At 35.4% G+C, this 21,970-nt stretch overlaps 1 protein-coding gene across 4 annotated transcripts in view; it reads left to right on the forward strand.

Annotated features, from left to right (window-relative positions):
* FAM13A (family with sequence similarity 13 member A) overlaps positions 1 to 21,970 on the forward strand; it is a 355,423-nt gene that overhangs the window by 177,504 nt on the left and 155,949 nt on the right. For all 4 annotated transcript variants that reach the window (XM_042984194.1, XM_042984193.1, XM_042984195.1 and 1 more), the window contains one exon: positions 3,834 to 3,911. In XM_042984194.1, the coding sequence (XP_042840128.1) occupies positions 3,834 to 3,911 (78 nt within the window). The remainder of the gene's footprint in view (positions 1 to 3,833; positions 3,912 to 21,970) is intronic.

The following is a 21,970-nucleotide window of genomic DNA, read 5'->3' on the forward strand; positions in this document are numbered from 1 at the left end:
GTATTATGCTAAGCAAAATTAGTCAGAGAAAGACAAATATCATAAGACTTTAAGATACAAAACAGATGAACATAGGGGAAGGGAAGCAAAAATAATAACAGGGAGGGGAGCAAAACATAAGAGACTCTTAAATATGGAGAACAAACAGAGGGTTGCTGGAGGGCTTGTGGGAGGGTTGTGGAGGGCTTGTGGGAGGAGCAAAACATAAGAGACTCTTAAATATGGAGAACAAACAGAGGGTTGCTGGAGGACTTGTGGGAGGGGGGAGATGGGCTAAATGGGTAAGGGGCATTAAGGAATCTACTCCTGAAATCATTGTTGGACTATATGCTAACTAACTTGGATGTAAATTAAAAAATTAATTAAAATATACAATTTATTGGTTTTTAGGATGTTCACAGTGTTGGGCAACCATTACCTAATTCTAGAACATTTTTTTAAGTATTTATTTATTTTTGAGAGACAGAGAGCATGAGCAAGGGAGGGGCAGGGAGAGAGAGGGAGACACAGAATCCAAAGCAGGCTCCAGGCTCCAAGCTGTCAGCACAGAGCCTGACGTGGGGCTCGAACTCATGAACCGTGAGATCATGACCTGAGCCGAAGTTGGACACTCAACCGACTGAGCCACTCAGGCACCCCTAGAACATTTTGAACACCCTAAAAAGAAACTCATATAGACTGGTCCCATTAGGAATCACTTCCCTCCTTCTAGCCCCCAGCAACCATAATCTACACTCTGTCACTATTTGCCTATTCCAGATGTTTAAAATATATGTAATCACACAATATGTGTCCTTTTATGCTTGGCCTCTTAGCATGATGTTTTCAAGGTTAATCTGTGTCTAGCCGGTATCCATACTTTAGTCCTCTTTATAGCTGAATGATATTCCATTGTGTGGATATACCATATTTTCTTTATCCATTTATCGTGTGATTTGGGTTGTTTCCACTTTTTGGTTTTTATAAATAATTCTGGCTATGAGTGTTGGTCTACAAGTTTTTGTGTGGACATTTGTTTTTAATTCTCTTAGGTATATGCCTGCCAGTGTAAATGGCTTTTTTAAAGGCATAACTGTAAAAAAGTTTTATCTTAAAAATATTTCTCACTTCACTCCATAATATATCTGTCTTAAAAGAATACACAGGAAAAACAAACAAAAAAAGAATACATGGAGTTCTTTCCAGTTACTTATTTAAGCTACTAGTGGAATTCATTAATTTTTCTCCAGAAATCCAACATTAGCCCTGTGGGAGGTGTTCCCTCTGTGGCTCTGCAGCCCCCCGGCTCACTGCCCCCTGCATGGGGGGGAGGGGGGACCAGCGCTTCAGCAGCAATCTCACGGGACATTGGGAATGCAACTCCAGACAGGTGGTGGGTTACCTTTTTGTCAGTAAATATTGCTTCTTCTTGAAAGAATCATAGAATCTTGATAAACTAGAAAAGTTTCTCAGAATTCACCTAATCCAATTGTTTTATAAATCTTCGAACGAAGGGATGTCCAAAAGGTTAAAATGCTTGCCTGAGTTCCTATAGCCGGTTGGTTAGGAAACCAGGATGAGAAGCCAGATCTCTTGACTTCCAGTTCAGTTCTCTGACTACTAAATTTTACTTTGTCTCTGTTGTTTGAATTTAAAATTCTAAAACAAAAAAATAAACATAATTCATTAAGCGGCATTTTCAGGTAAAAGTTTACAGAAAATATTTTCAGAGTTTTATAGGGAAAAGCTGACCATCAACCTTGTACTCATTAATTCACAGGGACAGGGTGGGGGGAGATAAGAGGAATAAAGAAACACTATCACTTTTAGCCTGTGCATAAGGAAGAAAGAATTGTAGGCATTTGTAAACATTCAGACAGTCATAAACAAAGGTCAGCTATTCCTATTAGCTTCCCTTAAGAGTCAGCCTTTTTTTCTTGCATGACATTCTAGCATTTATATACAAGTAGTTTTAAAAGGGGTATAAAGATTAAGCATAATTATATTATCCAAGTGTAGTCAAATTACGCAATAGACTATGCAGTTAATCACTTGGATCTCCTAAATGTCATGCTGGATATAGTTGATCCCTCTCACAGTGAGTCAGAAGTGGGAATGGGTTCATTCACTATTTCCAGTAAGCAGCTTACTGCCAGCAGGTGTTGTGACTTGTGGGAAAGGGTAGGACTAGAATGCGTGCTTGTTTGGAGAGTTCAGAAACGTATCCTTGGGCCTTTCCATCGGGCTGTACGTGAGGCCACAGGCAGCTGAGAGTGTTGGCAGGACCACAGCTACCCCCAGCTTAGAGGAGGCTCTTGATCTCCTCTGAGTCTGGTAATATTGCTCCCTAGCACAAAGCTGGAACAGGTGCCACATACAACTCTGTGGTCCAGGCATGGGTCTCAGCTCTCTCACTCTCTGTGTGATCTTGGGCACATCACCTCAGATGTCCTCAAATCCCCCATCTGTAAAATAAGATGAGCAGGCAGAATAGCTAATTTTTAAAAACTCTTTGGCTTTAAAATGTTATGGTTGTACAACCTAGTGGTTTAAGATGTCAAGTATATTGGATATTAGAGGTAATAAAGAGTTCATAAAGTTATAGAGCCATCTTTGAGTCCCATGTGACACTGGGCAAGTACTTCTGTAAGATTTTACGTTACCCTTAAGGGGGAGTAATGATAATAGTACATAATCCTAATAGGGCTACTGGGGGCAAAAATGGCATTAATGCAAAGACATTAGCACAGTGCCTTCCAAATCCTAAGATTCAATAAGTATTCATTAGTAGTAAGTAGTAGTAGTATTTTCATTAGAGACATTTTATCTTAATAATGTACTGTTCCCTTTAGAAATGAATAAAATTCCAGCAAATTTTAGTAATATTATAAAGTATGTAGACTAAAACATTGTTTAAAAGGTTATAATTAACTGATCCTTAAGTAAACTGGAGAGAAAAACCTATAATTTAAATAATGGAGTGGTGGATGGTGAGCATGATGAGGGAAGGAATGGGATACAGAGGTTGATGTTATAGTGCAAGTGAAAGAAATTGAACTTATTTTCTCCTTAGTTTTATTGTTGTCTATGACCTTATATATTTTTTCTACCTTAATTTGGAAATGAAATCATTTATGAAAAATGTATCCAAATTAGTGGCTACTGAGAAGTGAGGCCCTTTTTTATTTTTTAATGAGATTATTACTGTTGTTGTTTGTCACATAGAAATAAATAGTAAATCCAATTCTATGTGAGCTGCCTCCTTGTAATTTCTGCTAGTTTTGCAAGTACTATTTTGGTGTGAACCGAGGACTTAGAAGCTTAGTAATTTTGGAAACAAATACTCAGATATTTTTCCTCAGGATGTTGGTGTGAAACTATCCCTGTTCAATAGTGGTTTGCTAAACTAATTGAAGGAATTCATTTAAGATTCTTATTTACAGAATAAGAACGCATTTGTAAAATGTTGTAGGGAAAGTTGGCAACCCTAAGTTTGGTGGTTGATGTCTTGGAGAATTAACCCCCTGTTTCTCCAAAGAAGAGAGGAACTGACTGTGGATGTGTAAATTACATGATAGCATAGATGAGACTTTTTTAATGGTCATCTCTGAATATGTGTTCTGTGTGTCCCATACCTACTCCATCACCATCTTATCTTACTTGCTTCACTGTTGTAGATGAACAATAAGAAAGGAAATGTTTTGGTTCCTCAAGACAGTCTCTGTGGCTTCTGCTATAAGCAGCTCAAGCCAAAAATGCCTTGTCTCCCATCAAAATTGCTTTTTACAACCTTGTAATTTCCAGTTAGGGTAATGTTCTTTGGTTCCTAATACTTCTTTTATACTTTTTTATAGGAGGCCAGTTGTAAGAACCCCTTACCCATCCTTCTGACAAAAGACTTAGACATGCAAAAACCATCTCTAAAAACCAGGGTAAGCTATGTCTGCTCCTTTGGGCTACCATGTGAAACATTTAGCAGGGTTATTCATGTCCTCATGATTCCATGCTCTGTGTCTTGCATTTCCTTCAGCCTTTTTCTTTATTTGTATTTTTGGTCCTGGTTGCGTAAAAAGCACTTTTCATTTAGTGCTTTAATCCAAGGTGATATTCATCCCCCAATTTTTAAGATACTCCTATTATTTAACAGTGATATATTTTAGTACATGGTTTTACTTATATTAAATCAGGATTGTTTTAAGCCTAAATCATAGGAAATAGTCAAATGTAGTAATCTTTCCTTGGTTGTTTGAGGGGTAAAGTGAAATGTTTAGCTGTAATTTCTCTTTTTTTTTTTAAATACAAATCACTTTATTGACTTTTCGTAATTATAAAAACAACACACGATCAGTTAAGTAAATTTTAACCAGGAAGAAATAAGAACTGTCATACCTATGACAGAATAATCTAATGTGTAAAATTTTGTTTTCCTTATTGTAAGAAAAATCCAAAATTCACATGTTTTGCCAGTGAAAAGAAAAACCCCTTTAACCCAAAATATGTCATGGAAAGTTATTTGATTATTTGTCCAACCAGAAAAGTGATTGCGTTAATTTTAGAGTATCTTTCCTAATCTTTAATCTTTTAAGTAGAACTTCTCCTATTAGGTATATAGAATATTCATAACTGGCCACCAGGAGATTTATAGAGCTACTATTTTTCCTAGTTCTGAGAAAAAAAATGTTCACCAAACTTTGAGTTCACTGTAAGCAAAATTTAAAAGAATTCTTATCTCTGATTTTTAACTGCAAGTTACCGTAAAAATAATGGTGGCTTTATTTTTAAAGGCAAATTAAGTATTGAGTCATTGCTTAGTGTCTTAATTACAGTAAGTCTGTGGTTTATTTTTAAAAGAAATAAAAACACCTTTTTTTTTTTTAATAAAACCTATTCCACCTTGATTTTTTTCTGGAAAATTATCGAAACTATCCAGCATGCTTTCCTTTTCAGCTACCAACTATTTTTGGGTTTTTTTTTTTTCACTGAAATATCTGTGTCTACAAACTTATGTATAATTAATTCCAATGTATTATAGAAATTTTATTTATTGTGAATTAATAAAAATTCAGTGTAAAAAATAAACTCATAAACAAATGCCTTGAAAAAATGCATGATTTGAGGAAAATCATTAGGTACCATTTGCTTATTAACTCCTATATTGGTATAACTACCTTTATGTGAAAAGACCCTAAATGAATCACCTCCTAAATGAAGATCATCTCAAAACTTGTCATAAAAGTTGAAGGGATTGTATCATTCTTATGAAAATAATCCTATTTGGAATGTTTCAGCTGTATACAAAATCGGTAATTAATGTACATTTATTATCTACCAGTCTTGCTGTACAGTTCATGAATAAACTAATTCAATAGAGAAATTACTTCATTAGTTAAGCCTTGGTTTTTAACTTAAGCTTCTCTGTGGCCTTTCATGAGCAAGTTTACGTTTACATGAGCAAACTAAGCTCTGCTTAGTTTATGAGTGATTAAAATCCTTGTAATTTCAAATCCCAGAAATGATGCAGAGCATGTGAGCTATAAGAGATTACAAGGAACTAACCCTTTCACCAGGATTTTATCTTAAGATCTTTTTTCCTCCAGTTGATATTTGAAAGCTAAAGCTGAGAACACCTTCAAAATATGGTTGGTGTGTCCTTTCTAGAGTGACATAGTGAGCTAAGAGAATGATGTGTATCCTTGGTATTAATGTTACTCCATTTGGCCTCCATAGCTGTATTTCTCAGATATCTCCAGTTACAGCTGTATTTGCCTTGGACAGCTAAGTATTTCTGCTCCCTATATGGCTAGAGATATAACATGGTAATCCAGAAATGGCATATGTCCATCGACTCTGGAGATCTCTCTAGTCTAAGCCATCTGTCCCCATCTGTGTTCCCTCTGACAGTTGCTGTCTCTGTTCCTAGGCAATAGGAAGGATTATATTTCTCTTCCTTAGGTAGGAAAGCCACTTCTTGATTTGAGTCCAAGCTGAAAAAAAAGTATCTCCATTACACAGTGCCATGACACTTCCTGAATGAGCAACAATCACCAGCCCTGGTAACTCAAGGACATATTCATATAACCATTTCATGCCCAATACTGTGTAGAGTACATATGTAAACAAATAATCAGAATAGATGATAAAGAAGACAATATCAAATAGATCTATAAAGAGGTATTGAACATAGAGACAACTCCTTGTTACCTAATAGGATTAGAGAAGATGGTCTTTTTCTACCAAACACAGGTACTCAGTCTCTAAATAAGCCTCACGCTTATATTCATTGGCCACAGTATAAACCCTGAATAGCATTCAGTGAATTGAGGGTAGAAAATTATTTTTCTTCTCCTTTCCTTTGGGTTATGCTCTGGACTTCCCACTATCATTGCTGTGTTCTTGGCTTCAGCAAAAAATTCAAGGTCAGGTCATGGTATAAGAATGAATACCAGATCCACCCAATGCTAGGATAAAGGTATAAAATAAAAGATAATATATTGCCTTCCTTTTATCACCAGATAAAACTGTGCTGATGAAATTTAAATTATAAGCACATAATAGTTTTAGTTAGTTATTGGATTCTCTTAATGCTTTTATAGAGGTTTCCTTTAGTATACAAAGTCATATTAACTATAAAAGGTGTAATAAAGATAATGCAGTTATCAAATACACTGCTTCTATTTTTGTAATAGAAGCAACTGTTAAATTATTTTTCTTTCAAATGTTAATGGTTTCAAGGACCATGAATTATTTATGAAGGAGATTTTCTTCAATGATGACAATAGTTGTCACAACCCTGTTTTCTTAAATGTTTTTAAAAATTCCTATGCCTATTAGTAAACTAGAAATTTTAAAAATGGAAGGTTTTGATAAATTTAGTGGCAGTATAATTTAATTTTCAGTAAGCAAATTAATAGAGTAATTTAATAAGCATTAAATTTTACCAAGCTTCTAGAGTATCTTAGAAATATTAATGGACATGCATACATTTTATATTGCTTTAATTAATGTGTACATTCTAATTAGCATTCTACTTTTTCCAGTTGACATTATTTATACTATGCATTTCCATGTTTAAGGCTAGTTTGCATGCTGCTGCTTTTAATAAAAGTAGTGGTGGTGGTGGTGGTAATTAGAGCTAACGTTGATCAAGTGCCAGATACTATATTAACTACTTAATATAGTTCTTTTTTTTTTTTCTGTTCAGTATTCTCTATCAGTACTCACTTTGGGTAAGAATATATGACAGTTTATTTAGGTATCATTCTGGGTTTTTTCCAATATTTAGGTTATCTCCAATATTTAGATTATTTCCACTATTTTGCTATTAAAACATTTTTGAGTAAATTATTTTCACAACACCTTTTATGCACATGTGGGAAGTAGAGTCATAAGTATGTACATCGCTAATTTGTCCCAAATTTACAAATAATTTTCTTAACATGTTGTACCAATTTATATCCTCAACAGCTGCAGATGATTGTTTCCATTTTTTACATCCTCACCAGTCCTTGGTAATATCAGAGTTGTTGTTTCCCCAGTCTAATGAGTGTGAGATGCGTCTTGCTATTGCCTTAATTTGGATTTTTCTAATTTCTAGTTGTTGCAGAGACATTTATTATTCACTGAATACCCATGCATTTCCCCAATGTTTCCCAGCCCGGTTGCAGTTAGCTGGGGCCAGCCAGCTGCTTCTGGCCAGTAGGCTGTGAGCAGAAGTGACAAGTGTGGCTTTGAGGGCAGAGAATTGAAAAATTGTGCATGACTCTCTAGCCCTTTCTTACAGTGTAGCAACTAGACAGTGGAGCATGGGTCCCTTAGTGGCTTTTTTTGGAGCAGAGGCCCCCTGTGAAACCACACTGGATTTGTGTCATTACTGAGAAGTAAACCTGTTTTGTTAAGCCACTGAGACTTCTGGGTTAATTTGTACCTTCACTATAATGTAGTCTATCCTGATTAATTTATATGGGCAGCTTTTCATGTGCTTATTAAGCTTGGACATATCTCTGATAATTAATCTGAGTACTACTTTTTCCTGTCATTGCCAATTTTATTATTGGGTTGTTTCCTTTATTTTTTTTAATGCTTATTTATTTTTGAGAGAGAGAAAAACAGAGTGTGAGCGGGAGAGGTGCAGAGAGAGGGGGAAACAGAATCTGAAGCAGGCTCCAGGCTCTGAGCTGTCAGCACAGAGCACCACGCAGGGCTCAAACCTACAAACTGTGAGATCATTACCTGAGTGAAAGTCAGATACTTAACCAACTGAGCCACCCAGGTGCCCCTGTTTGCTTTTTTCTTAATAATCTCTATGAATTTGTTAGTTCAGTTACATATGTCTCAGATACTTTTTCCCAATTTTTTAGTTTTCTTTTTATATTGAATGTAGTGCCTTTTAATGTATAAGAGGTTTTTATTTTAATGTAGTCAAATTTATTAGTTTTTAGTTTTTGTGTTCTTTATATCTTGTTTGAGAAATCCTCACATACCTTGAGGTCATTAAGAAAACCAACTTTATAGTTTTCAAAAAATTTTAAATTTTGCTTTGCATATATGTTAGTCTTAATCCATCTGAAGTTGAATTCTTTGTAAGCATAAAGTAGGAATCTAATTTTATATATAAAAATCAATCAATGTAGCATGTCTGTTCAATAGTTCATCTTTTCCCCACTGTTTGAAATGTCCTTTCTATTATATGTCACATGTTTTGTATGTTTTGGGCTTTGTTATTGGTTGCTTTATCCATTTGTTTATCTCATGTTATTGGAATGTCCTAATTAGTGATATCTGATAAAACCAGTTTCTTCAGTTTTTCTTCCCTTCTTGAAAATTATTTTGGCCATTCTTGGTCCATTGCTTTTGCGATTGAATATTGTCAAATTTCATGAGAAACTTTAGTTAGAATTTAAACTGAATTGATAGATTCATTTCATGAAAATTAGTATTCCATTCATGACCATCATAGAACTCTATTTGCTCATGACCTCTTTAATGTCTTTTGATTTAAGAAATATAATTTTCTTCTTAACTGTCCTAGGTATCCCACGTTTTGTAGATACTATAAATGAAATATTCATGATGCATGATGTCTTCCAACTTTGTTGCTGATAATTAGTGTTAAAACTAATTTTTATTGTTGACTTTTACATCTAGAGGCCTTGCCAAATTCTCATTAGTTCTAATATTTTGTTGATCACTTCTGTTTGATTTCCTTTGTAGACAGTCATATCATCTGAAAATGATGAGTTCTGTTGATTTTTTTTCATGCCTTTCATCATTTAATCTTTTTTTTATATACTGTAAAGGCTAAATAGAAATGGTGATAACGTACCTTTTTGAGTTCCTTCCTGATTTTATGGACCGTTTCTACATTTGACTTTTTGGTATCATCACGGCATATTTCGTTTTCTTACTTTTTTTGTGTGTGATTTTTTCACAATGCCAGGCACATAGCTTTCCTTCAGTAAAGACTTCAAAATGAACTCATTATTTCATTGCTTTTGTTCCATATGATAGTAGTTAGTGTTAGTATGTTTCCATATATGTTTTTCTTCACACATACACTTATTAGGTTTACAATATTTGCTGTAGGTATAACCTTACAAATAGGTATACCTATTTGCTGTAGGTATAACCCTATAACCTTAAGGAGGTTCCCTTGTATTTATGATTTGTTTCGAATATTTATCTTGTGTGAAAGTTAAATTTTAGCAAATGTTTCCTTTTGTGTCTGTGAAGATAATTACATGGTTTTTCTCACTTATTCCTTTCTTGTGGGAAGTTATACTGATAATTTATCTAAGCTTAAACTAATGTATCACTGGAGCATAGTAGTTCTGAAGCTGATCTTGATACATATTTTTAAATACCTTGCAAGTTTTGAATAGCTGATATTTTGTTTAGTATTTTTGCATCTATGTTTATAAATGTTTTACATGAGGTGCCTGGGTGGTTCAGTCAGTTAAGCATCCGACTTCGGCTCAGGTCATGATCTCATGGTTTATGAGTTCAAGCCCTGGGTCAGGCTCTGTGCTGACAGCTGAGAGCCTGGAGCCTGCTTTGGATTCTGTGTCTCCCTCTTTCTCTGCCCCTTGCCCCGCTTGTGCTCTCTCTTTCTCTCAAGAATAAATAAACACTAAAAAAAGAAATTAAATGTTTCACTTTACCTGCTTTTGGTGTAAAAGTTATACTGTCCTAACAAAATGAGATAAGGAGAGTCTTTTCTAATCTCCGAGATAGTTTAAGATCACGATGATCAAATTCCTTCAATCTTGTACATATAAAACTGTCTGGGCCCGGTGAGGTTTATTTATTGGTTTATTTGTTTTTTATTTTGTTTGTTTTTAAAATTTGTTTTGGTGAGTTGATTTTTAACTACTGATTCAATATCTTTAATGCTTATGGTCCTATTCATGTTTTCTCTTTTCTTATTTTTTATGCTTATTTTTGAGAGAAAGAGGGCATGCACACGCTAGTGGGGGAGGGGCAGAGAGAGAGGGACACAGAGGATGCAAAGCCAGCTCTACACTGACAGCAGAGAGCCCCATATGTGGCTCCAATTCACTAGCCCTGAGACCATGACCTGAGCTAAAATTGGACGATTAACCAACTGAGCCAGGTGCCCCTCTATCTTTTCTGAATTAGTTTTGATGTTACATTTTCTAGAATATAAACTATTTTAACTAAATTTATCAGCATCAAATATTTCAGTGTTTCCTCTTCTTTTTAAATCTTTATTAAATCTTTAAACTTTTTTTTCATTTCTAATATTATCTTTTGGGAACTTTTTTCTTGTTTGCTTTTGATTAGGCTTGCCAGAAACTTTATTAGTCTTTGCAAAGAACCAGATTTTAGTTTTGTTGATTCTCTGTTGTATCTTCATTTTCCATTTCATTGATCTCATTATTCCTCCCTGTCTTCTTTGTATCTATTATTTGTATGGTAGATTTTTTTTCCTAATGTCAGACAGCTTTTCCCCCAATAGGCATGTATTATAAATATGTTTTCTGTATGGTTTGATACTGAAGCTTGATGATCAATTCTTTTGAGTGTATTTGTTCTGTTTACTAAAAGCTTTTTTTGATGTCTTGAGTGTCCATTATTATATTAGAGAACTCTTTCTGGGATCATGTCATTTCATTCCTTCCTTCCTTATTTTTTTTGTGTGTTTTGTTTTCGTTTGATTTTTGGTAATATTTTCCCAATGTCAGACACATAGTGATCCATTGATAAATACTTGAGAATGAACAAATGAATTAATCAATTTTTTTATCTTATTCTGTATGAAAGCAGTGAGTGTGTATGCGTGTGTGTGTGGTTATGGGAAATTTGCTTTTGTGAGAATTTAGTCAAATTTAGTACATTTTTCATTTGGAAGGGGTTCAATAACCATTAAACACATAATTATATCTGGAATTTAAGACTTTTGGCTTTTAACTGTATTTTTTCCTGATTTATCTCTCTTGAACTTTTCTTAAAATAATTTTCCATCTGCTTTTTCTGCCCCCATATGTTTTTATATATGAATATATATTTATTTTACTAGATAGAAAATGCTTTATATCTTGCCATCTCCTCTATGGGTGCTGGATGATAACATTTTCTGTTTCTTTTTTGCCTCTTTCATTATCTTAGGAAATCACTTTTCAAAGCTATCTCTTCAGTGCTTAGTAGCATGAGATATTTATTTATTTATTTATTTATTTATTTATTTATTTATTTGTAATCTCTACACTCAACATGGGGCTACAGCTCGAAACCGGGTGATCAAGAGTTGTATGCTCTACCAACTGAGCCAGCCAGGCAACCCAGTAGCATAAGATTTTTATAAATCATTTTGTTAATTTATCATTAGAGTTATATCTATGATTAAATCTGTTATTTATTATAAGCATATTCTTTATTTGGTTTCCTAAGTTACCACTGAACCATTTGAAGAATTCTTGGAATCTCTTTAGAATTAATGACCGGTAGATTCAATTATTTGGCTAGTATTTTCTTGTGTTTTATACACAAATTTCTTGTGTTTTATAATATACACAAACTATCAAGTAAAAATATAATACAGGGTTGAGTATTTACCTTAAATAAAAATTCAAATTTTGATGTATCTGGATGTACCTACCTTATCTCTCAATCTAATAATTTGGCTCACTTAACCCCTGTCTTTCTTTCCAGTTGCTGTAAGCAATTGTAACCATAGGCCAAGGAACAGAAGAACCTTATGAGAGTATCTCTAGATTAGGCACTCTCATGGAATCCAGTACATAGCCAGTCTGGTCTCATAGTCCCGAGTACCCAATTTGCTAAGACTGGGTTTCCACACCTGATCCCTGACCTTCCCAAGCCTGAAACATCTCCTCTTACAAATCTGCCCTGCTTTGATAAACACCTTGAAGTGTTGGATATTTCATCAATATATCCTGTGCCAGGTGTTAGGGATGTAAATTTGAAAAGCCATTGTCTTCTTCCTCAAGGAACTAGGTTGGATACCAGACATGCATACAAAACATTACATGTGCTAGACTGATTTTTGGATCTCAGGTCAACCTTTGGATTCACCATCCTATTTTGCAAACTATCAAATCTTAGCCTGGTTTCTTTGATTTTTCACTAATCCTAAAGATCTCACTGGCCTTTTTGTTCCCATTTTCCCTGGTTTGCCCTGTTCTACAAATATGACCAAAGTCTAATCAAAGTTATTAATGCTAACTGCTATAACAAAAATCCCTATAATACAATTGGATTTGTTTTAAAAAGTTTATTTCCCACTCTAGTCATTTTCTGATGGAAGGAGGGAGAGATTCATAAGCAGTGAGCCTCAAAACAGTGATTCAGATCACAGGCTGCTTCCATCCTTCAACTATGTCATCTAAAAAGTGTTTGCTTCTAATATCAGGACTGAACAAAGGAGTATGTGCAAAGTTCACAGGCACTTAACTGCCTCAGCACAGAAACAACACCTGTCCTTTCTACTCACATTTCAGAACTCAGTAACATCCATGGGAATCTGGGAAATGTAATTTTCTGGTGTGCCTAGGAGAAGGAAAGTGAAGTAGGAGTTGGGGAAAACTTGTTGCCCCAGCCTACCCTTCTGTTTGCCAAATATATTTTTCCATTTCTCTTACTGTGCAGAAAACACACTCAATCCTTCTGTGACGATGAAAATCCAAAAAACCAACCAGTCATTACAATCAGCTCAAGCTCCAGAATTTCTTGGTGATGTGTTAGTACTCTGTCGGGGCCAGACATGCTTCCTCTTGATTGGAGAATCTACGCAGTAATAAGACAGGGTGTCCCTGCCTGCGCGCACACACACACACACACACACACACACACACACACACACACACACCCGTATACAAATGGGACTAAACAATCCCATTCACACGCGAATGCACACACTTACAGACAGGTGCACAGGAAGAAGTGGAGGTGATTTGATTAGGCCTAGATTCTGTTTTCTACAAGGATTCCATTGTCTGTTTTCTCCCTGGCTGCTGCCTTTACCTTTTAGAATCCCCTCTTGCTCATTATTGCTCTTATAGTGAGTGTGTCTTTATTAAACTACAGCTTGCTGCCTGTTGGAAGAAGTTTGGTGACTCAGGGATTGTTTAACTCTTGAACAGCAGAGGCTTTTTTTTAAGTCTGGGCTAATGGTTTTTCATGACAGTGGTGATGGTTTCTCGGTTTGTTAGATGTGGTTTGAAGGGATCGACAGTAAATTCCCTCAAAAATGTGACAGTGTAAGTGATTCTAATTTACTTGCTTTCAGGCAGTTCTGTGAGCCAGTTATTATACCCAAAGTAGGTCGTCCTTTCCTCTGCCTTCTAGATCTCAGGAGAATTCCCCATTGGAAGAAATTAACCAGAACCCTCCTGACAAGGGATTCTGAGAATATGCCCCTGCAATACAGAGCTATCTTATAAAATCCTATGAAATTATGTTTTAAATAAGTAAAATAGACCATATGTGCTATGAAATTGATTAGAGCTGACTTTGTGGAAGAAAGAGAACTTAAATTTTTAAAAAGAAGAATTGGAAAACTGGACAAAGGAAGGATTTCAGTTGCAGTGGCATAAACAAAGACTCGAAGGAGAAAATGAGTGTTGTATGTTCTGTACGATTTATAGGCCAAACTAGCATGGACAGAAGGTTTATAAAGGGAAGCAATAAAAGATAAATTCTGAAAGATGGGTTGTAGCCAAACCTTAGAGATGTTTGATGATTAAATCTTACGTAACAGTTGCCATGCTATTTGATAAAATTTATTAAATGAAATAAACAGCAAATAACAGAAAACAAACTTAGAGAATAAAAGAAAATCTGTTTTTCTGCAAGAGAGATAAGGTTTTGAAACAACAACAAAAACACGTATATGAACAAAGAGATAGTTACTAGAGGCCTTTTAGTTTTTTGCTACATCCGATAAAAGAAGAAGGTGACTTTAATGAAAAGATTTCCGGCTTTATAGCTTTACAGAAGCAACTCTGTCATTTAATAGTAGTGTATCCTGAGGTACATTGTAGGATACTTTATGATCTCAGTACTCTAATTTATAAGAATAGTAACATCTAATAATGATGACACTGAGTACTTTATTCTAGACACTGTGGAAATACTTCTAATATTACTTCATTAAATCATCACAGTACTGTAGGATAGAAATGAACTTTATCCATCCATGTAGCCTTGGTTATACTTCAGTGACAAGGGGGCTCTGCTTCAGCTGGTCACCGAGAGACGTGTACTGACAGAGCAGCCCATCTCAAATGTGGCCAGTTACTGTGCTAGAGGAAAAAGAAAGAGTCCTGTAGAATCTTGTGCTGACAATCAAAAGCTCTGGCCCAGAAGTAATTCTGTCACTTTTATTCATAACTCATTGCTCAGAACTAATCACATTACCCAACCCAGTCACAGTGGGGACAGGAAATACAACCCTAGCATGTGTCTGGAGGGAACTTTACTAATACTGGGTAAATAGCAGTAAGTCTACTGCATTTCCCTTCCTCCTAACTTTTTTTTTTAATTTTATTTACTTATTTTGAGAGAGAGAGAGAGCACGAGCAGGGGAGGAGCAGAGAGAGAGGGAGTGAGAGAATCCCAAGCGGGCTCCACATTGTCAGTGCAGAGCCCATCACAGGGCTTGATCTCACAAACCATGAGATTATCACCTGAACAGAAATCAAGAGTCAGACATTTAACCGACTGTGCCATCCAGGTGCCCCTTCCTTCCTTCTTTATAGATGAGAAGATAGAGGCTTATAGAGGCTAGTTAACTTTCCCTACATAGATAAGTGCCAGGGTGATATTTGCTTCTGAAGCTCAAATTCTTTACCCTTTTATTGCCTCCTGTTGTTTAGTTTTATATGCTACATTATGTTATACTACCTCCTTTGCAGAGTAGTTGTGAGAATTAATGATAATATATGTTAGTAAGTGATATATATAGCCTGGGGGGCTTAGTGAAAGTTTTCTTTTCTTATTTTACTTTTAACTGATAACTCAGAGTCTTTCTTAAATGCAAAATCTTTGAATTAATTTTAAAGTGACTGTATTTTTCTCCATGAAGACAGCTGTTATTCCATTACCAACATTAGACATGTTTTGTATGTAAAGGAATCCAGTTGCAAACAACTTACTCTCATCAGCCATCCTGAAAATCATGTGTCAACTAAGCATTTGAAATACAGGCTGATAAGGCTAGCCTACCAAACTTTCAATGTTATAAGCTAAATAGGCTTTAGTGGAGTATTCTAGGAATCTAATGCCTTACCTACAATGTGGATATTGCTATGGAAAATTACATGTAAGTTTCATAACGTCAGGCCTGGATAGTCAGACTTTTTACTCGTTGTGGTGACATTTATTCATTGCCCCATGCTGTTACTATCACATGCAGCTGTAAAATCTGCTTGTTTGTTAGGGACTCTTGTACCTCGACTTTATAGGCATAAATAGCTCTATATATCTTACAGATGATTCTTAAAGCACTCTCTTCCTACATGTATGTGATATATTTGAGAAAGATATTTTCCCTTAATTTATTGGTGTAAGCATTTTCTATATTAGCAAGGGCTCATAGTAACAGTGATGACCATTGTCGTATTTTGTATTTCAGATGTTTTCAGTGTTATATTCAGTACTGTAAATACTGTTTGGTTAAATATTTTTAGGCATGAGCTTTATTTCTTAGTTAGAATTTCATCCACAGGATAGGTTGCTAAAATGGATTCACTAGTTCAAAGGTATAAATATTTTATGGCCCTTGAAATCTATTGCTAAGTTAAATTTTTACTAAAGAGTTATAAAAAATGTACACAGCCGCTGGAAAATATGAGAGTGTCTATTGCACATATCCTTACCACCATTAGGTGTTATCTTTGTCTATGAGCAAGTACAGAAAAATAAGACCCAGTTCTAAATTGCGTGTTATTTATTTCTAATGGAATTCTATATTACTTACGTTTTCTCCTTTATAAATTATCTTTCAGTTTAATGTACTTTTCCATTTGGCTCCCAATTGCAACCTTAGTGTTTTTCATAAGTAGCTGTGTGAATTAATTCTATGTTAAAAATATTGGCAGTGAAGGTTTGTGAGTAAAAGAAGTGACATGACTAAAGGGTTACGGTATATTAAGATTCAATCTGCCTATGATCTATTGAATAGATTTTAGTTATTTAATTTTTTTAATGTTTGTTTATTTTTGAGAGAGAGAAAGAGACAGAATGTGAGCAGGGGAGGGGCAGAGAGAGAGGGAGACACAGAATCTGAAGCAGGCTCCAGGCTCTGAGCTGTCAGCACAGAGCCCGACGCAGGGCTTGAACTCACGGACCGTGAGATCATGACCTGAGGAGAAGTCTGACGCTTAACCGACTGAGCCACCAGGCACCCTTCCATTGAATAGATTTTAGAACAGAATAACTAGTGAGAAAAATTCTGTATCAGATTTTTTTTATTATGATGTTGGTCTGTCATTGGGCAAAGGTATTTTTTTATTCCCTGTTTCAGTCATACTACTGATACTGTATGATACTGAATGATACTATACTTTTCAAACTGTTTACTCCTTAAGTTTATTTGGTTGTTGTTGCTTTTTGTTTTTTTTTTTTTTCATTTTAAGTCTTTATTTTTTTGTATATTTTTAAAGTTATTTTTTAAGTTCCAATTAGTTAACATACAATGTTATATTAGTTTCAGGTATGCAATATAGTGATTCAGCACTTCCATAGGGCACCCAGTGCTCATCACAAGTGCACTCCTTAATCCGCATCACCTAGTTCCCCCATCCTGCCACCCATCTCCCCTCTGGTAACCATCAGTTCTCTATAGTTAACAATTTGCTTCTTGATTTGCCTCTCTCTCTTTTTTCCCTTTGCTCATTTGTTTTGTTTCTTAATTTACACATATGAGTAAAATCATATGGTATTTGTCTTTCTCTGAGTAACTTATTTCACTAAGCATTATACTCTAGTTCCATCCATGTTGTCCCAAATGGCAAGATTTTCTTCTTTTTATGGCTGAATAATAATATTTCCTTCTTTTATGGGAAATATTATGTCTATATACACATACATACATACATACATACCACCTCTTCTTTAGCCATGCATCAACTGATAGACACTTGGGCTGCTTCCATACCTAGGCTATTGTAAATAGTGCTGCTATAAATATTGGGGTTCATGTATCCCTTTTAACTAGTGTTCTTGTATCTTTTGGGTAAATACCCAGTAGGGCGATTGCTGGATAGTAAGCTAGTTCTATCTTTAATTTTTTGAGGAGACTCCATACTGTTTTCCAGAGTGGCTGCACCAGTTTGCATTCCCACCAACAGGGCACAAGGGTTCTTTTTTCTCTGCATGCTTGCCAACACCTGTTGTTTCTTGTGTTGTTGATTTTACCCATTCTCACAGGTTTGAGGTGATATCTCACTGTGGTTTTGATTTGCATTTTCCTGATGGTAAGTGATGATAAACATCTTTTCATGTGTCTGTTGGTCATCTGTATGTCTTTATATATGTGTGTGTGTATATATATATATATATACACACACACATATACACATACACGCACACACACACATATATATAACTTATTGTCAAATTGGCTTCCATACAACACTCATTGCTCATCCCAACAAGTGCCCTCCTCAATGCCCATCACCACTTTCCCCTCTCCCCCACCCCACCCCCATCAACTGTCAGTTTGTTGTCTGTATTTAAGTGTCTCTTATGGTTTGCCTCCCTCCCTCTCTGTTTGTAACTTTTTTCCCCCTTCCCTTCCCCCATGGTCTTCTGTTAAGTTTCTCAAGATCCACATATGAGTGAAAACATGATATCTGTCTTTCTCTGACTGACTTATTTCACTTAGCATAATACCTTCCTGTTCCACCCACATTGCTGCAAATGGCAGGATTTCATTCTTTCTCATTGCCAAGTAGTATTTCATTGTATATATAAACCACATCTTCTTTATGCATTCATCAGCTGATGTCTTCTTTGCAAAATGTCTGTTCTTGTCTTCTCATTTTTTAATTTGTTTTTTGGGTATTGAGTTGTATAAGTTCTTTATATATTTTGGATACTAACCCTTTGTTGGATATGCAAATACCTTCTCCCATTCCATAGGTTGCCTTTTAGTTTTATTTTCTTTTATTGATTGTTTCCTTCACTGTGCAGAAAAAGCTTTTTATTTTGATGAGTCCCAACAGTTTATTTTTGCTTTTGTTTCCCATGCCTCAGGAGATATATCTAGTAAGAAGTTGCGATGGCCAATGTCAAAGAGGTTACTGCCTGTTTTCTAGAATTTTTATGGTTTCAGGTCTCATATTTAAGTCTTTAGCCCATTTTTAGTTTCTTTTTGTGATTGGTGTAAGAAAGTGGTCCAGTTTCATTTTCTTGCATGTTGCTGTCCAGTTTTCCCAACATCATTTGTTGAAGAGACTGTCTTTTTCCCATGACACATTACTGCCTCTTTTGTAAAAGATTACTTGACCATGTAATTGTGGGATTATTTCTGAATTTTCTATTCTGTTCCATTCATCTATGTGTCTATTTTTTGTGCCAGTACCATACTGTTTTGATTACTACAGCTTTGTAATATAACTGGAAGTCCAGAATTTTGATGCCTCCAGCTCTGCTTTTCTTTTTCAAGATTCCTTTGGCTATCCAATTTACCCCTTAAGTTTACATTTTAATTACTGTTTATTTTCACAGCAGAAATGTTAAGTGTCTTTGAGGAAGAAGAAAGCACAGAGAAATAATTTGTGTTAGATCATAAGCATCAGGATAGAAACATAAATTTAGATTACTAAAGTTTCGGTTTAGAGTTAATCTTGGATTTTGAAAAAATTGGCATAATTGGAGAGAATGTAAATACTTAAATTATACGTATCATTACAATTGGTTCTTTTCTGTCTTGGCCCATAGTGATTTTGCTTACATATTCTAAATTTTGTCTATCTTTTGATGTTAGTCCTTTTGGTCGTTTCATGCTGGATTGTGTCTGTTTTGATTATTTCTTCTCTTTGTCTTACCATCCTGTGTTATTTTAGCTCACATTATTAATTTATGTTTTCAAAATATTTAATTGTCTGTCTTACATCAGGCACTGAACTAGAAGCTGAGCATCTAGATATTGAACTTGATACAAAAAGTTTTAAACCTAGTGAGGAACATAGACTAATACTCAAATATTTGGTTGCAACTTGTGTAAATTGCTAGGAAGGAAAACAGTGCCCTGACAGCATATACCAAGGGCACCTGATTTAAGCTGATGCATCAGGGAACACCTCTTAAGGGAAGTTAGATTTCTTTTGAGACCAAAGACGAGTGAGAGTAGGTGTGGGGGAAGAGAATTTCAAACTTTGTAACAGTGTGAGAAGGTCTTGGCGTTAGATGAAGGGAACCTAGCCACTGGCAGGAGGCTGAAGCCCTGTGAGAGATGCAGAGAGTATTTCCACATAATGCTAAAGAAAGACCTTATAGGCTAATAAGACATTGGAAATTTCACCAAAATGAAATGGCAAACCATTGATAAACTTGAAATAAGGAAAACTATGACCAAATTTATGGTTAGAAAATAAAAATCTGGGGGTGCCTGGGTGGCTCAGTCGGTTAAGCATATGACTTTGGCTCAGGTCATCATCTCAGGGTTTGTGAGTTCAAGCCCTGCATTGGGCTTTGTGCTGAGAGCTCGGAGCCTGGAGCCTACTTCAGCTTCTGTGTCTCCCCCTCTCTCTGCCCCTCTCCAGGTTACTCTCTTTCTCTCTCAAAAATAAATAAACGCTAAAAATTTTTTAAAAAAGAAAGAAAGAAAATACAATTCTGGTTCCTATGTGGTGAATACAGTCGGGAGAGAGCAAAAGTAGAAATGGGAAAACCAGTTAGAACAACTGCAGTTGTCCAAGCAATAACTTATGGAAGCCTGGAGTGGGTAGAGATGAAGAGAAGTAGACTTATTGAGATCTTTATTAATGACAGAATTAGAATTTGGTGATGCATTTTGTGTGAGAGATGAAGGGAAAGGAAAGTGTCGAAGATGACTCTCATGTTCCTGGCCTGGGGAATGAGCTGGTTGGAGACCATGTACCTAATCATTTGAGCCCTGGCCCTACTGTGTGCTCCCTAAGCTCTTTGCTTTAGTTTCACTGTCTTCCAAATGGAGATGTCAATTCAAGATCATGGTTGGAAATAGGTTTGGGGTTTAGAAGAGAAGACTGGACAAATATACAAATTTAAAAATCATTAGCATGTAGGTCACTTTGGCACATAAATGAGGAGACATAATCTTCTCTGTATTGTAATATGCAAACTAAGAAGAAGGCAGATGACTATTACTTCACCTATGTTGAAGTCGTGGAGAAATTACATTTGTACTGAGTAGCCAAGATAGAACTTAAGGGTTCTAAGAAAGTGTGTTGCAAAGAGAGAAGAGTGTACAAAGGCAAGGAGGTATAAGACAGAATGTGCATTTTTATAGACTTGAAAAATCTTGGTCTTACTGTGTATAGTGTGTCTCAGGAAGCAGCAGGAAATGAACCTGCAGAAATAGTCTGGTGTAATCATGCAGTGCTGTAGAGTTTGGATTGTAGAAAGTCATGGAACAGTTTTAATCAGGGAGTAAGCTCAGATCACTCCTGTCAACAGACATAGTGGATTAAAAAGTAGGAAGCTATAGTCCAAATGAGACTTAAGAAGTGCCTAAACTAAAGGGATAAGAAGGGAAAGATGGTAAATAGATAAAAACCTCAGAGGAATGACTTCCAGATCAGAGTGGGTAGATGTTTCTTACCCTCATCAAGGCAAGCCCTAAAGGAAGAAAAGCTTATTTGAGGGCTAGGAAAAGAATGAGTTTAACTTGGGATATTTAGAGAAAAAGCAGGGAACTTCTCTCATAAAGTGCTAAGACTAACATAAAAATATTTTGATTAAACATTCATTATAGACTTTGACAGGGCAGATACAAGCATAGTATCATGTTTGTTGATTAGACCTTAGCAAAAATTAAGGCCACCTGTGAATCATTCTTTTTTCAAGATTTAAAAATGGAGATACGTTTGGTGTTGGTATTTTAACATCCTTGGCAAAATAGATCTTATATTTTTGGAAACTTTAGAAGTAGTTTTTGGTAAAATAAAATGTAATTATATTCCTTGAAGTTCCAAAAAGTAGTTACAGTTTTCAAGAAAATTTCTGTTATATGTTGCCCTTTGAGCTATTCATTTTCTTTTCAGTGAACTGTTGTGGTTTGTTTTTCTCCTACATACCCATTGTATTGAACACAGAATAGTAGATGGCCTATTTTGTTTTTAACATATTGCTATATCTGCTTTATCTTTCCTTTTTGAAAATAATTTTCAGACATGTTTTCAGCATATATCTTGTAAAAACAAGGACATTATCTCAATCCTATTATTACACTGAAGGAATTTAACATTGACACAATAAACAAAAGTAATTTTTAATGTTTATTCTAATGTCTTCATGTGTCCCCAGA

This window comes from Panthera tigris, chromosome B1 (assembly GCF_018350195.1).
Source record: "Panthera tigris isolate Pti1 chromosome B1, P.tigris_Pti1_mat1.1, whole genome shotgun sequence".
Classification (NCBI taxonomy): Eukaryota; Metazoa; Chordata; class Mammalia; order Carnivora; family Felidae; genus Panthera; species Panthera tigris.